General features: G+C 45.1%; 1 protein-coding gene across 1 annotated transcript in view; it reads left to right on the top strand.

Moving 5' to 3' along the window:
• LOC137315213 (probable G-protein coupled receptor 139) overlaps positions 1-17,198 on the top strand; it is a 117,476-nt gene extending 100,278 nt beyond the window's left edge. The window contains exon 2 of the mRNA XM_067980086.1: positions 16,300-17,198. Coding sequence (XP_067836187.1) covers positions 16,300-17,198 — 899 coding nt within the window. The remainder of the gene's footprint in view (positions 1-16,299) is intronic.
• Positions 17,199-18,197: the final 999 nt, after the last annotated feature.

Raw genomic sequence — 18,197 nt, 5'->3', positions numbered from 1 at the left:
TAAGGCTGGACAGCCCTTATTTCGGCCGGCACAGACACGATGGGCCGAATGGCCTCCTTTTGTGCGGTAAATTTCTATCATTTCTATGATTCTATTTTGTTTCTTTTTCATGTGTTCCCGACACCAACTGTGTTAACTGATCGTTTACTTGAACGACAGAGTTTTCTGTCGCACTCACAGCTCAGCGAAGGGCGGTTTTCAAAATTAAAGCCGCAACTATAATGTTAAATATAGATAATGCCAAGAAATTAGTTTTATTTCTGTTCTTCCCCAGATAAATGTGTTATTTAGCGAGTGATCAGAAGACCGTTGATTTGTCTTTCTCACACCCTGCAATCTTGTGTTTGTGCAGAGTGTGATATTTGATGTCCCCTCTTCCCATTATATTGTGGGCAGAGTTTGTTATTCAGACTCAGAGGGTGATATTTGAAGTCCGCTCTTCCCATTATATTGTGCGCAGATTTTGTTCTTCAGACTCAGAGGGTGATATTTGAAGTCCGCTCTTCCCATTATATTGCGGGCAGGGTATTTTCTAAATGGTAAAAAGTTAAAAACAGTGGCTGTCCAAAGGGACTTCGAGGTTGAGGGACAGAGATCATTGAAGTGTCATGAACAGGTGCAGAAAATAATCAAGAAGGCAAATGGAATTCTGGCCTTTATATCTCGAGGACTGGAGTACAAGGGGGCAGAAGTTATGCTGCAGCTATACAAAACCCTGGTTAGACCGCACCAGGAGTGCTGTGAGCAGTTCTGGGCACCGGACCTTCAGAAGGACATATTGGCCTTGGAGGGAGTGCAGCGTAGGTTTACTGGAATGATACCCGGACTTCAAGGATCAATTTACGAGGAGAGATTACACAAATTGGGGTTGTATTCTCTGGAGTTTCGAAGGTTGAGTGGTGGTCTGATCGAACTTTATAAGATTTTAATGGGAACAGATAGGGTGGATAGAGAGAAACTATTTCAGCTGGCTGGGGATTTTACGAGTAGGGGACACAGTGTAAAAATCAGAGGCAGACCTTTCAGGAGCGAGATTAGAAAAACATTCTACACAAAAGGGTAGTAAGAGTTTGGAACTCTCTTCCGCAAACGGCAATTGATATTAGCTGAATTGCTAAATTTAAATCTGAGACAGATAGATTTTTGGCAACCAAAGGTATGAAGGGATTTTTTTTTTATTCATTGATGAGATGTGGGCGTCGCTGGTGAGGCCAGCATTTATTGCCCATCCCTAATTGCCCTTGAGAAGGTGGTGGTGAGCCGCCGTCTTGAACCGCTGCAGTCCGTGTGGTGACGGTTCTCCCACAGTGTTGTTCGGAAGGGAGTACCAGGATTTTGACCCAGTGACGATGAAGGAATGAAGATATATTTCCAAGTCGGGATGGTATGTGACTTGATGGGGAACGTGCAGGTGGTGTTGTTCCCATGTGCCTGCTGCTCTTGTCCTTCTAGGTGGTAGAGGTCGCGGGTTTGGGAGGTGCTGTCGAAGAAGCCTTGGCGAGTTGCTGCAGTGCATCCTGTGGATGGTACACACTGCAGCCACAGTGCGCCGGTGGTGATGGGAGTGAATGTTTAGGGTTGTGGATGGGGTGCCGATCAAGCGGGCTGCTTTGTCTTGGATGGTGTCGAGCTTCTTGAGTGTTGTTGGAGCTGCACTCATCCAAGCAAGTGGAAAGTATTCCATCACACTCCTGACTTGTGCCTTGTAGATGGTGGAAAGGCTTTGGGGAGTCAGGAGGTGAGTCACTCGCCGCAGAATACCCAAACTCTGACCTGCTCTCGCAGCCATAATATTTATAAGGCTGGTCCAGTTAAGTTTCCGGTCAATGGTGATCCCCAGGATGTTGATGGTGGGGGATTCGGCGATGGTAATGCCGTTGAATGTCAAGCGGAGGTGGTTAGACTCTCTCTTGTTGGAGATGGTCATTGCCTGGCACTTATCTGGCGCGAATGTTACTTGCCACTTATGAGCCGAAGCCTGGATGTTGTCCAGGTCTTGCTGCATGCTGGCTCGGACTGCTTCATTATTTGAGGGGTTGCGAATGGAACTGAAAACTGTGCAATCATCAGCGAACATCCCAATTTCTGACCTTATGATGGAGGGAAAGTCATTGATGAAGCAACTAAAGATGGTTGGGCCGAGGACACTGCCCTGAGGAACTCCTGCAGCAATGTCCTGGGGCTGAGATGATTGGCCTCCAACAACCACTACCATCTTCCTTTGTGCTTGGTATGACTCCAGCCACTGGAGAGTTTTCCCCCTGATTCCCATTGACCTCAATTTTACTAGGGCTCCTTGGTCCCACACTCGGTCAACTGCTGCCTTGATGTCAAGGGCAGTGACTCTCACCTCACATCTGGAATTCAGCTCTTTTGTCCATGTTTGGACCAAGGATGTAATGAGGTCTGTAATGGCATCATTACCCTGTTTACAGGTATTGTCTCATCATCAGCATCATGACACTGTTAAAAGAGAATCTCACCATCAGCATCATGACCCTATTTTTTTTAAAGTCTGACCATTAGCATCATTGCCCACTTTAAAAAGCATCATGACCATGTTTAAAGAGAGATTCTCTCCATCTTCATTATGACACTGTTTAAAAGGAGCCTCACCATGAACATCACGACCCTTTTTAAAGAGTGTCTCACCATCAACATCATGGCAGTGTTTATAGAGAGTCTCACTATCTGCCTCATCGCCCTGTTCAGATTGAGTCTCACTATTAGCATCATGGACTGTTTCAAGAGCGTGTTTCACCATCAACATCATGACCCTGCTTAATGAGCGTATCTCTCCATCAACATCACGGACAGGTATAAAGAGAAAGTGGTACATATCGGTACCTACGACATAGGTAAAAAGAGGAACCAGGTCTTGCAAGCGCAATATAAGGAAATAGGAAATAAGTTAAAAAGCAGGACCTCACGGGTAATTATCTCAGGATTACTCCCAGTGACACGTGCTCGTGTGTATCGGAGTGGGAGAATGGGCCAGATGAATGCGTGGCTGCAGGGTTGGTGCAGGAGGGAGGAATTTAAATTCCTGAGGAATTGAGACCGATTCTTGGGAAGGTGGGATCTTATCGGATAGATTGCTTTTCAACAGATCCGGGGCTCATATCCTCGCAGGGTATTGCTACTGCTGTTGGCGAGGGTTTTAACTGGAGTGGCAGGGAGATGGGAACTTGAGCGGGGAATCATAATAGAGTAAAGTTGAAAGCAACAAGGGAGAGGGGGATCAAGAGAAATTTACAACACAATCAGTACAAATGGTTGTTCAAGAACAAGTGAAAGGGAAAAGCGTAGAGCAGCAGAAAGAAAATGTACTTTTGGCACTACAGATAAAGTAAAAACTAGAAGGTGTAAAGCGATTAATCCAGCATCATAGCTAAAGGTCAGGCTGGGGTGTGTGGCCCAACTAAGAGTTCGATATACAAATACACGGAGTAGAAGGAATAAATTAAATGAACTACAGGTACAAATTCAAATTGGAGGTATGATATGATATGATAGCTATTACGGAGACATGGCTGCAGGAGGTGACGAAAGTAGTGGTCAGGGGAATGTCAGTGGATGTTATTTATATGGACTTCCAGAAGGCATTTGATACGGTCCCACATAAGAGACTGTTAGATAAGATACAAGCCCATGGAATCGAGGGGAAAGTACGGATTGGTTAGGAAGTTGGCTGAGCGAAAGGAGACAGAGAGTGGGGATAATGGGAAGGTACTCACATTGGCAGGATATAACTAGTGGAGTCCCGCAGGGATCTGTCCTGTGGCCTCAATTATTCACAATATTTATTAACGACTTAGATGAAGGCATAGAAAGTCTCATATCGAAGTTTGCTGATGACACAAAGATTGGTGGCATTGTAAGCAGTATAGAAGAAAACATAAAATTACAAAGCGATATTGATAGATTAGGTGAATGGGCAAAATTGTGGCAAATGGAATTCAATGTAGACAAATGTGAGGTTATCCACTTTGGATCAAAAAAGGATAGAACAGGCTACTTTATAAATGTTAAAAGTTAAAAACAGTGGATGTCCAAAGGGAGTTCGGGGTTCAGGAACATAGATCATTGAAGTGTCATGAACAGGTGCAGAAAATAATCAAGAAGGCAAATTGAATGTTTGCCTTTATATCTAGAGGACTAGAGTACAAGGGGGCAGAAGTTATGCTGCAGCTATACAAAACCCTGGTTAAACCTCACCTGGAGTATTGTGATCAGTTCTGGCCACCGCACCTTCGGAAGGACATATTGGCCTTGGAGGGAGTACAGCGTAGGTTTACTAGAATGATACCCGGACTTCAAGGGTTAAGTTACGAGGAGAGATTACACAAATTGGGGTTGTATTCTCTAGAGTTTCGAAGGTTAAGTGGTGATCTGATCGAAGTTTATAAGATATTAAGGGTACAGATAGGGTGGATAGAGAGAAACTATTTCCGCTGGTTGGGGATTTTAGGAGTAGGGGGCACAGTCTAAAAATCAGAGGCAGACCTTTCAGGAGCGAGATTAGAAAACATTTCTACACACAAAGGGTTGTAGAAGTTTGGACTCCCTTCTGCAAACGGCAATTGATACTCGCTCAATTGCTAAATTTAAATCTGAGATCGATAGTTTTTTGGCAACCAAAGTTATTAAGGCATATGGGCCAAAGGCAGGTATATGGAGTTAGATCACAGATCAGCCATGATCTTATCAAATGGTGGAGCAGGCACGATGGGCTGAATGGCCTACTCCTGTTCCTATGTTCCTATGAATGGTCAGGATTGGGAACTAAATGTACCGGGTTATAAGTTTTACTGGAGAGACAGGGAAAATGGAAGAGGTTTAGGAGTATCCTTATTAATCAGAGATGAAATCACTTCAATGATAAAGGATGATATAACGAGAGGTAAGCACCAAATAGGGACCTTATGGGTTGAATTGAGAAATAGGAAATGATCTCAGGCTATGGTGCGAGTTGTCTATACGACTGCTGGCAGTAGCTCTGAAGTGCTAGATTGTATAAATCCAGAGATCATAAATGCGTGTAACAAAGGCATAGTGGTCTTAATGGTAAAAGCAGACAAGCAACTATCAGAAAGGTAGTGAATTTCTTGATTGTGTCCAGGATAGTTTTCTACAGCAGTATGTCCGAGAGGCAACAAGGGGGCAAACCATCCTGGATTTAATAATGACGAATGAACCAGATTTAGTTAACAGCTTAACTGTGCTTGAACATCGATCCAATAGCGATCATAACATGATCGAGTTCAAGTTGTGTTTGAAAGAGAAATAAATGAATCAGCTGCTAAGATTCTAGACTGGGTAAGGCAGACTTCAATGGGATGAGACAGAGACTGTCCACAGTAAACTGGGCAAATCTGTTAATGGGTAAAACGACTGACGATCAGTGGGAAATGTTTAAAGAAACATTTAATGTGATACAGAACCGGTTTCTACCTCTGAGGGGCAAGAACTGCACTTGCCAAAAAAACAGCCATGGACAACTGAAGAGGAAAGGGACAGTATAAGACATAAGGAAAGGACATAAAAAAGCAAAAAATGGTACAGATCCTGGCGAATGGGAAATCTATAATGTTCAACAAAGGGTCACAAAACAGATAGTAAGAGGTGCAACAAGGGCGTATGAAAATATACTTGCAAGGGATATCAAAACCAATACGAAGAACGTTTATAGATACATTAGGCAAAAGAGGGTGGTCAGGAGCTGTGTTGGCCACCTAAAAACTGAACGTGGTGGATATTGTCATTGACAATGGGGAAACGGCGGAAATGTTGAATAATTACTTTGCGTCAGTATTTACAGTTGAAAAATAGATGCCAGAAATCCCAAGAAAACTAATATTGAATCAATACAATTAACACAAGTAAAACTAAAGTAATGTAAAAAATAATAACATAAAAGAGTGACAAATCCCGAGGACGAGATGATTTTCATCCCAGGGTTTTAAAGTGAGCACATTGCAGATGCCCCAAATATAATCTTTCAAAGTTCACTAGTTTCAGGAAACGTCTCCGCAGATTCGAAAATTGCATTAAGAAAGGAGAGAGAGGGAAACCAACGAATTATAGATCAGTTAGCCTAACATCTGTTTTGGGGAAATTTCTTGAGTCTATAATTAAGGATAGGGTGACTGAACACCTCGAGAATTTTCAGTTAGTCAGGGAGAGCCAGCATGGATTTGTGAAAGGTAGGTCGTGCCTGACATACTTGATTGTTTTTTTTTGAAGAGGTGACTGAAGTCGTGGACAGGGGAATGTCAATGGATGTTATTTATATGTACTTCCAGACGTCATTTGATAAAGTCCCACGTAAGAGACTGTTAGCTCAGATAGAAGCGGATGGAATCGAGGGAAAAGTACGGGCTTGGTTAGGAAGTTGGCCGAGCGAAAGGCGACAGAGAGTCGGGATAATGGGTAGTTTCTCACATTGGCAGGATGTGACTCGTGGAGTCCCGAAGGGATCTGTCTTGGGGCCTCAATTATTCACAATATTTATTAACGACTTAGATGAAGGCATCGAAAGTCTTATATCTAAGTTTGCTGATGACACAAAGATTGGTGGCATTGAAAGCAGTGTAGATGAAAACATAAAATTACAAAGGGATATTGATAGATTAGGTGAATGGGCAAAACTGTGGCAAATGGAATTCAATGTCGGCAAATGTGAGGTCATCCACTTTAGACCAAAATAGGATAGGACAGGTACTTTCTGAATGGTAAAAAAGTTAAAAACAGTGGATGTCCGAAGGGACTTAGGGGTTCAGGTACATATATCATTGAAGTGTCATGAACAGGTGCAGAAAATAATCAATAAGGCGAGTGGAATGCTGGCCTTAATATGGAGCGGACTAAAATACAAGGGTGCAGAAGTTCTGCTGCACCTATCCAAAACCTTGTTTCGATCGAACCTGGAGCACTGTGAGCAGTTCTGGGCACCGCCCCTTGGGAAGACATATTAGCCTTGGAGGGAGTGCAGCGTTGGTTTACTGGAATGATCGCCTGAATTCAAGGGTTAAGTTACGAGGAGAGATTACACACATTGGGGTTGTATTCTCTCGAGTTTGGAAAGATAAGGGTTGATCTGATCGAAGTTTATAAGATATGAAGGGGAACAGAAAGGGTGGAGAGAGACAAATTATTTCCGGTGTTAGGCGATTCTCGGACAAGGGGGCATCGTCTACTAATTAGAGCCAGACATTTCAGGAGTGAGATTAGGAAACACTTCTGCACAAAAAGGGTGGTAGAAGTTTGGAATTCTCTTCTGAAAACGGCAATTGGTGCTAGCTCAATTGCTAATTTGAAATTTGAGATAGATAGCTTTTTGCCAACCAACGGCATTAAAGGATATGGGCCAAAGGCAGGTATATGGAGTTGGATCACAGATCATCCATGATTTTATCAAATAGCGGAGCGGGCTTGAGGGGCTGAATGGCCTACTCCTGTACCTATGTTCCTATGTTGCTATGTTCACAATAAGCATCGTAGCTCTGTTAAAAGAGAAAATCTTACCATCAGCATTATTACCCTGTTTAAAGAGAGTGTCGCACCATTAGCATCTTAGTCCTGTTTAAAGATAGTCTCGCCATCAGCATCCTAACACTGTTTAAAGAGCGTTTCTCACCATCAACATCATGCCCAGCTATAAAGAGAGAGTCTCACCATCAGCATCATGACCCTGTTTATAGAGAGTTTCACCATCAGCATCAGGATCCTGTTTCTCGAGAGTCTCACCATTCGCATCATGGCCCTGTTTATCGAGAGTCCCACCATTTACATCAGGACCCTGTTTAAAGGGAGTGTCTCACCATCAGCATCAGGGCCCTGTTTAAAGAGGGTGTCTCATCATCAACATCATGGCCAGGGAAAAAAGAGCCAGTCTCACCATTAGCACCGTGAACCCCTTTAAAGAGCGAGTCTCACCATTCGCATCATGACCTTGTTTAAAGAGAGTCGAACCATCAACATCGTGAACCTGTTTAAAGAGGGTGTCTCATCATCAGCAATCTGACGCTGTTTATGGAGATTATCACCATCAGCATCATGACCCTGTTTAAAAAGAGTCTCAAAATCAACATAATAACCCTGTTTAAAGAGAGTATCACCATCAACAACGTAACCCTGTTTATAGAAAGTATCACCATCAGCATCATGGCCCTGTTTATAGAGAGTCTGACCATTAGCATCATGACCCTGTTTAAAGACAGTCTCACCATCAGCACATGAACCTCTTTATAGAGAGTTTCACCATGAGCATCATGACTCTATTGAAAGTGAGAATCTCACCACCAGAATCATGACCATGTTTCAGAAGAGAGTCTCACCACCAGAAACATGACCATATTTAAGGAGAGAGTCTCACCATCAGCATCACGACCCTTTTTAAAGAGAGAGTCTCAGCAGAAACATCTTGGTTTTGCTTAGAGAGAGAGTCTCAACATCAGAATCATGACCCGGTTTAAAGAGAGTCTCACCATCAACATCGTGACCCGGTTTAAAGAGAGTCTCACCATCAGCATCTTGACCCGGTTTAAAGAGAGAGTCTCACCATCAGCATCATGACCCTGTTTAAAGAGTGTCTCGCCATCAGCATCATGGCCCTGTTTATAGAGAGTCTCACCATCAGCATCATGGCCATGTATAAAGAGCGTTTCAGCATCAGCATCATGTCCCTGTTTATAGAGAGTCTCACCGTAAGCATCATGACCCTGTTTATAGAGAGTCTCACCATCTGCATCATGTCCCTGTTTATGGAGAGTCTCACCATCACTATCATGACCCTGTTTATAGAGAGTCTCACCGTAAGCATCATGACCCTGTTTATAGAGAGTCTCACCATCAGCATCATGACCCTGTTTATAGAGAGTCTCACCATCAGCACCATGACACTGTTTAAAGACAGTCTCACCATCAGCACGTGAACCGCTTTATAGAGAGTATCACCATGAGCATCATGACTCTGTTTGAAGTGAGAATCTCATCACCAGAATCATGACCATGTTTAAAGAGAGAGACTCACCACCAGAAACATGACAATATTTAAGGAGAGATTCTCACCATCAGCATCACGACCCTTTTTAAAAAGAGAGTCTCAGCAGCAACATCATGGCTTTGCTTAAAGAGAGAGTCTCAACATCAGAATCATGACCCTATTTAAAGAGAAAATCTCACCACCAGAATCATGACCCTGATTAAAGAAAGAATCTCACCATTGGAATCATGGCCGTGTTTTAAGAGAGAGTCTCAGCAGCAACATCATGACCCTGTTTAAAGAGAGTGTCTCAACATCAGCATCATTGCCCTGTTTAAAGAACGTGTGTCACGATCAACATCATGGTCAGGCATAAAGAGAGATTCTCACCATTTGCACCGTGACCCATTTTAAAGAGCGAGTCTCACCGTCAGCATCATGGCCAGATGTAATGAGAGACAGTCTCACCACCAGAGTCATGACCCTGTTTAAAGAACGTGTCTCCCCATCAGCACATGCCACTGTTTATAGAGAGCCACACCATCTACATCATGACCTTGATGGAAGAGAATCTCACCATCAGCATCATGACATTGTTTATAGAGAGTCTCACCATCAGCATAATGTCCCTGTTTATAGAGCGTTTCTCACCATCAACATCATGGCCAGCTATAAGGAGAGAGTCTCACCACCAGTATCATGACCCTGTTTCAAGAGAGAGTCTCATCATCAGCATCATGACCCTGTTGAAAGACAGTCTCAACAGCAACATCATGACCCTGTTTCTCGAGATTCTCACCATCAGCATCACGACACTGTTCAAAGAGAGAGTTTCACTATCTGCATCAAAACCTTGTTTAAAGAGCGTGCCTCACCATCAACATCATGGCCAGGTATAAAGAGAGAGTCTCACCATCAGTCTCATGAACCTGCTTAAAGAGAGAGTATCAACATCAGCATCATAATCCTGTTTAAAGAGAATCTCACCATTAGCACCGTGACCAGGTTTAAAGAGCGAGTCACACCATTAACATTAAGACCATGTTTAAAGAGAGAGTCCCACCATCAGCATCATGACCCTATTTGTACAGAGTCTCACCATCAAGAACATGACTCTGCTTATAGAGAGTCTCACCATTAGCATCATGGCCTTGTTTAAAGAGAGAGTCTCACCATTAGCATCATGGCCCTGTTTAAAGAGCGATTCTCACCATTTGCATCATGGCCCTTTTTAAGGAGAGAGTCTCACCAGCAACATCACGACCCTGTTTATACAGAGTCTCACCATGAGCAACATGGCCCGCTTCAAAGAGCGAGCCACACCATCAATATCATGACCATATTTAAATAGAGAATCTCACCACCAGAATCATGACCCTGTTGAAAGGGAGAGTCTCACCATCAACATCATGACCCTGTTTAAATAGATTCTCACCATCGCCATCACGACCCTGTTGAAAGATAGAGTTTCACCATCAGCATCATGATTATATTTGAAGAGAGAGTCTCACCACCAGAATCATGACCCTCTTTAAAGAACGTGTCTCACCATCAACACCATGACCCTGTTTATAGAGAGTCTCACAATCAGCATCATGAACCTGTTTGAAGAGATTCTCACCATTAGCACAGTGACCCTGTTTAAAGAGCGAATCACAACGCCAGATCCCATTTCCCAAAGGTCTTATAATTGAGGGTCCAATGCAAGTGTGAGCCTTTAACTATTCAAAACATCTTTTAAAATATAGTCGCATCATCAGAACATATTTGTAAAAAGGGAATTTCATGGCTGTTTCAAAATAATTACAAACAAAGTAATGTTTGAGAATTCCCTTTCACCATTGGCCCTGGGTTCAGTGCAGCCCAGAGAGCGAGTCGATGTTAAAGTGTGTTAGATTCTGGGCTTTGTACCCTGAAAGACAGATTGAAATCTCATCCAGGATATGGGCAGGTGTTCCCGTGTATTGGGCGTGACTTTTCACCTTTTCACGTCTGTTCTTTGTGTTCAAATCTTGCCGCAAGGCGGGCGAATTGCTCTGAATAATGTCAGCAATCACCGAAAGGAGGATAAATGGAGAATTTAACACAACACAGCTACCGACACCATCACCAACTCAACCAATCAACAACCCGAACATCCATCACCCCAAACAAATCCTCCCACCAACACCTCCAACCAACCCTCACACCATCACCTCCAACCACCCCTCACACCATCACCTCCAACCACCCCTCACACCATCACCTCCAACCACCCCTCACACCATCACCTCCAACCACCCCTCACACCATCACCTCCAACCACCCCTCACACCATCACCTCCAACCACCCCTCACACCATCACCTCCAACCACCCCTCACACCATCACCTCCAACCACCCCTCACACCATCACCTCCAACCACCCCTCACACCATCACCTCCAACCACCCCTCACACCATCACCTCCAACCACCCCTCACACCATCACCTCCAACCACCCCTCACACCATCACCTCCAACCACCCCTCACACCATCACCTCCAACCACCCCTCACACCATCACCTCCAACCAACCCTCACACCATCACCTCCAACCACCCCTCACACCAACACCTCCAACCACCCCTCACACCATCACCTCCAACCACCCCTCACACCATCACCTCCAACCACCCCTCACACCATCACCTCCAACCACCCCTCACACCATCACCTCCAACCACCCCTCACACCATCACCTCCAACCACGCCTCACACCATCACCTCCAACCACCCCTCACACCATCACCCCCAACCACCCCTCACACCATCACCTCCAACCACCCCTCACACCATCACCTCCAACCACCCCTCACACCATCACCTCCAACCACCCCTCACACCATCACCTCCAACCACCCCTCACACCATCACCTCCAACCACCCCTCACACCATCACCCCCAACCACCCCTCACACCAACACCTCCAACCACCCCTCACACCATCACCTCCAACCACCCCTCACACCATCACCTCCAACCACCCCTCACACCATCACCTCCAACCACCCCTCACACCATCACCCCCAACCACCCCTCACACCATCACCTCCAACCACCCCTCACACCATCACCTCCAACCACCCCTCACACCATCACCTCCAACCACCCCTCACACCATCACCTCCAACCACCCCTCACACCATCACCTCCAACCACCCCTCACACCATCACCTCCAACCACCCCTCACACCATCACCTCCAACCACCCCTCACACCATCACCTCCAACCACCCCTCACACCATCACCTCCAACCACCCCTCACACCATCACCTCCAACCACCCCTCACACCATCACCCCCAACCACCACTCCCATCAAAAACCCCCACCCCCACCATCACCGCTTCCACCATCACTCCCAACCACCCGTCCAACCATCATACCCCCCCACCAACATCCCCACCTCCACCAACATCCCCTCCCACCATCACACCCTCCCACCATCAACCCCAACCATCCCTCCCACCATCACCCCCTCCCAGCATCACCCCCAACCACCACTCCCATCAAAAAACGTCACCCCCACCATCACCCCTTCCACCATCACTCCCAACCACCCGTCCAACCATCATACCCCCCCACCAACATCCCCACCTCCACCAACATCCCCTCCCACCATCACCCCTTCCACCATCACTCCCAACCACCCCTCCCATTATAACACCCTCCCACCAACATCCCCACCCCCACCATCACCCCCTCCCACCATTAACCCCATCCACCTCTCCCACCATCACACCCTCCCACCATCAACCCCAACCACCCCTCCCAACATCACCCCCTCCCACCATTACCCTCACCCACCCCTCCCAACATCACACTCTCCCACCATCATCCCCAACCACTCCTCCCACCATCACACCCTCCCACCATCACCCCCAACCCCCCCTCCCACCATCACACCCTCCCACCATCACCCCAAACCACCCATCCCACAATCACCACCTCCCACCATTAACCCAACCACCCCTCTCACCATCAACCCCAACGACCCATCCCACCATCAACCACTCCCACCATCAGCCCCAACCACCTCTCCCACCATCACCCACTCCCACCATCACCCCCAACCACCGCTCCCAACATCACTCCCTCTCACCATCACCCCCAACCACCCCACCCACCATCACTCCCTCCCACCAACACCTCCACCCCCACCAACATCCCCACTCACCACCACTCCCACCACAATCCAACCCACCTCCCCTCATACCATGTTACGCTCCACCCCCACACTCCCCAACACACATGCACAGACATGCACACGGAAAGCCCTGTCTGTAACATTAAAACCTGATCGGCCATGAACAGGGCTCGTGAGGCCAGCAGAATTTCCAGTGATCCTCGTATCCAAACATATTGGGACGTTTCCAGCGCCTCATACTTTCAAAAGGGCGCTTTATTTCGCACTCAATGTCTTCTGTCCCTGACCTGGGTGCACAGAATGGGACAGTATCGAGCGAGTCTTATACTCAAATTCAGTTAGCATATGCCTGACTTACAAATGCTTAACATGAGAGTGTGGAGCTTTGCTCTGCATGTGAAGTGTGTGGTGCAAACATTTATTAATACATTTTGTCACAGCAGAATTATAATAGTGACTGAGGAGTGTGTGACGAACTGGTTATGTGTTCATACTGCAATACCCGAACACTGATTTCTACTTTATCAACAGACGCATTGTAAGTGAATAGAGTGAGGAGGAGAGATAAACAGGAGAGATCTCTGAGAAAAAAACAACGCCCTTGGTAACTTAAATCAATAAATTCCCTTGTTTGTGGGTACACTTCATCACTAGAACGTGGATTAAAACCTCTTTGAAATGGTAAGATGATATCAGACTCTTACGTCACATCAGTGCTGGACAAATTTCTGTTTCACGGTTAGTCGCCATCCCAATAGTTCCTAAAAATGAGATTAGGAGTTATTGGTGGTTTCAGTTTTTTGGTCAGCAGAAAGAAAAGCAGAAAACAAAGGTTGGGCTGAAATGAGCAAACAGAACCTGTTTGTTCAAGGAGTGTGATTAATGGAGCTCTCCATGGCCCCAGCTTGTCTCTGCGGAGGGATTGCCTCCCTTATGAATGAGGGTTGCATTCAATATGTAACCTCACAGTATAAATTGGAGCACTGTTTCTATCACAAACAAGAATCATTGATTAACAACAAAATTAGGTGTCGCGATTGAGGAGCAGATATGAAGGTTCTATTCGCACTTTGGGATATAGAGATGATTTACTATCCCATTCTCGCTGCTATTGGTGTTCCTGGTAACTCATTCTATCCAACTATTTATTCTGTAAACTTGTTAACTGTATTATTCTCGTGATTTTATCCAGCTATTATTTTTAATTCATGTATTCCTATTGTGTGTTTGAGAATCCACCGTGATCCCTTGATGCGATTGGTGCACAGTCGGCCATTCACAGGTCTCTGTTGAATGAATAATAGATTCTCAGTCCTCCCTATCAGCTCTGTATGATCCGGTTTTATTAAGTGTCCGTTTAGTCCCCACCACGAGCAATGTTACTGATGAATCTTTGAACAGGACAGCGTGCAATCTGCTGGCTGCACTGAACACGGGTGGAACACTGGTCACGTGGTCTATGTGTTCACCTGATTTATTTTCGTTTCCACAGAAGGGTAAATTCTGTCGAATTGCAGAGACCAGTCCTGACAGACAGATCACAGTTTACTCAGAAAGTTTGGACATTTTTCACTGTCAATTAGGTTTCCAGTCAGCTATTTCCCTCTCACACCCCCGCTCTGTGTAACTCTCTGCTTATTGATGGCGGGGCGATGATTGCAAGTGTAATTTATGTTCTAATGAAATGTATATTCAGTTATCTTTCAAAGGATTTATTTTGAATCACAGTTTTGAGATAACAACACGAGCCCACTTCGTTCAGACCAATGGTTCTGTCAGCAAGCCCGAGCCCGACTTTCTACAATCTCCAGGTGTCCCTCGATGGACATTATCCAGTTGACGAGCTGCAATAATTCTTGTGTCCAGTGGAAACATTTATGGTTTCCAGTAAGATGTGAAAGGCGCCACATTAGCAGTTTAAGAATCGTGTGAAACTCCTTATGATACAATCATCTTTCCGCCCTGAAGTTCTCAGCTCGGTTCCTGACCCCTGGGTCCCCTCCATTGCATTTTGGGGAATCACAGCCAAGGATGTTCCAGTCCACAATGGAACATCTGACATCGCTGTCGCTGTGGAGGACTCTGCTCACATTCTGCTGCTCATGTCCCTCTCCTTCCCCATTGTGCACTTCCAGTGGCCTGTTGGGACGAAGAGCCCATTTCAGCTGTTCAAATAATTGTTTCCAGTGTTATGAATATTAATTTTATTGTTATATTAGTATGTTTAATGTTATTATTATTATTATTATTGCTATGATGTTTCAGTTTCTTTACTCTCCTGAAAGCGCTGCCTCTTCCCACGGTCACATTCTAAAGCCATGACTGACCTCTGGTAACTTCGGCAAAACCTCTTTCTGGTGTGAGCCTGGCAGTGTAAGTCTGAAGACCATCGGACTGTGGAGAATGACAGCCGCGTCCAATCCTGTCCGTATCTCGCCTCCAGGCACTGGAGCCTTTCAGCTTGTACCTCTGTACAGTGATCACAAGAACAAACAGAGACACCTCTTCCCGAAATCTGTGGGCAAGGGAAGTGGATATTTCGGCCAAACCTGCTGCCATAGCATCACTACCTGAGTTAGACTAACTCACCAAACGTTTCTGGTCTTTATAGATCGATGAAACAGTGATCAGTCAGTCCAGTCAGAGTGGTGGAGGGAAGCTCCCGTTCATTATCCTTCATTCCATTATTTACTCTTAACATCTATTTATTTCTTTGCGAATTAATCAATGATTATTTCTATTTTAATCGCTGACTCTGACCAAAACAAAGCGGCCCCGGTCCAGTGATAGAAGAAGAAAAAACCCATTACCTGTCGAGTGAGGAGAAGAAGTTTCTGAATGATCCAGTGATCAGAGGAAACCCCCATCACCTGCAGAGTGAGGAGAAGGAGCTTCTCACTGACCCAATGATCAGAGGAAACCCCCCATCACCTGTAGAGTGATGAGAAGGAGCTTCTCACTGACCCAATGATCAGAGGAAACCCCCATCACCTGTAGAGTGAGGAGAAGGAGCTTCTCACTGACCCAATGATCAGATTCTATCACTGAATGGAGGAACACAGCTGGACATTTAATTGCCAACCCAATCACACTGTTCCTCACACTTAATGTTTCCTTTTTGCGTTTAATTCTTCTTTTTCATTTAGTTAACTTAGTGACGATTGTGATCCTATCTCGGGGAAAGTGCGGTCTCTCCAAATGTGTCACTCGCTACCTGGTGGCCATGGCAGCGGCGGATCTACTGGTCATTATCACCGATGTTATATTGAGGCAGATTCCAATTGCTTATTGGTCCCAGTTTCGATTCGTGCGGTCCATCCCCGTGTGTAATATCCACGCCGTCCTGCTGTATGCAGCTACAGACTGTTCTGTCTGGTTCACCGTCACTTTTACCTTTGATCGATTTGTGGCCATTTGTTGCCAGAAGCTGAAAATTACGTATTGCACCGAGAAAACGGCGGCTGTGGTTCTAGGAACTGTGACTGTGCTGAGCTGTTTAAAGGATACGTTCTGGTACTTTATGTATTCGAGTGGCTACATGCTTGGCAATGAACCCTGGTTCTGTGCTGTCACACCCAGTGTTATGGCTTCACGGATTTGGGCTGTTGTTGAAGCCCTTCATTATATTCTAACCCCGGGGGTCCCATTTGTTCTTATTCTGCTGCTCAATGCTTTAACCGTCCGACACATTTTAGTGGTCAGCAAAGCTCGCAGGAGACTTCGTGTTCACAGCGGTTGGGAGAGTCCAAGTGACCCAGAGATGAAGAGCAGAAGGAAATCCATTATTTTACTGTTTGTTATCTCGGGGAATTTCATACTGTTATGGGGATTTTTCATGGTGTATTCTATATGGAACCGAATGCATTATTTGGGCTTTTATTCAGTATATTTACATGAATTTATACAAGAATTGGGATTCATGTTCCAGCTCCTGAGTTGCTGCACGAACACCTGTATTTATGCTGTGACCCAGACTAAATTCAGAGAGCAGTTGAAGAATGCGGTGAAATTTCCCTTTGTTCTAATTGTTAAATTCATTAAATGATATGGAGTTCTGAAATCTTTCCAACAGTCCTGTTCGCAAAAGGTTATCAATAAGGTTCTTCAACATTAAGGGTTCCACAACATTCAAACATGAAACATGTGAACATTATCACATTCAATGTGACATGAAAGGATTCACTGAATTATTACACATACAATGGATGGAGTATATTTGGATTTTCAAAACGCATTCGGTAAGAAGCCACAGAAGAGGTTGTTACACAAGATATAGGCTCATGGGCTTGAGGTAATATATTAGCATGGATCGAGATTTGGTGAACGAACAGAAAACAGAGAGTAGGAATAAACGGGTCATTTTCAGGTTGGCAGACTGTTACTATTATCGGTGCTTGGGCTTCTGCTGTCTACAATATATATCAATGACTTAGATGAAGGGATCGAGTGCAATGTATCCATGTTTGCTGACGATCCAAAGCTGGGTGGTTAAGTAAGCTGTGAGGCGGATGCAAAAGGGCTGGGAAGAGATATGGACAGGTTAAGATGGGGCAAGAAGGTGGCAGATGAAGTAAAATGTGGTGAAATGTGAAATTATCCACTTTGGTACGAAGAATAGAAAAACAGAACATTGTTTTAAAAGGTGAGAGACTGAGAAATGTTGGTAGTCAAAGGGATTTGAGTGTCCTTGTATACGAATCACAGAAAGTTAACATGCAGGTACAGCAAGCAATTAGGAAGGCAAATAATGTGTTAGCCTGTATTGCAACGTGGTTGGAGTACAAGAGTAATGAGGTCTTGCTTCATTTTTATCGGGTTCTGGTGAGACCTCACCTGGACTACTGTGTACAGTTTAGGTCTGCTAACCTAAGGATGGATACATTTGCTTGGAGGGGGTGCAACGAAGGTCCACCAGATTGATTCCTGGGAAGAGAGGGTTGTCCTTTGAGGAGAGATTGAATAGAAATGGCCTATACTCTCTGGAATGTGGAAGAATGAGAGGTGATCTCAATGAAATGTATAACATTCTTAGAGGGCTTGCCAG

Source organism: Heptranchias perlo, unplaced genomic scaffold, assembly GCF_035084215.1.
Source record: "Heptranchias perlo isolate sHepPer1 unplaced genomic scaffold, sHepPer1.hap1 HAP1_SCAFFOLD_54, whole genome shotgun sequence".
Taxonomy (NCBI): Eukaryota; Metazoa; Chordata; class Chondrichthyes; order Hexanchiformes; family Hexanchidae; genus Heptranchias; species Heptranchias perlo.
Note: the sequence above shows the minus strand (reverse complement) of the source record. Positions and strands in the feature narration are given on the sequence as shown.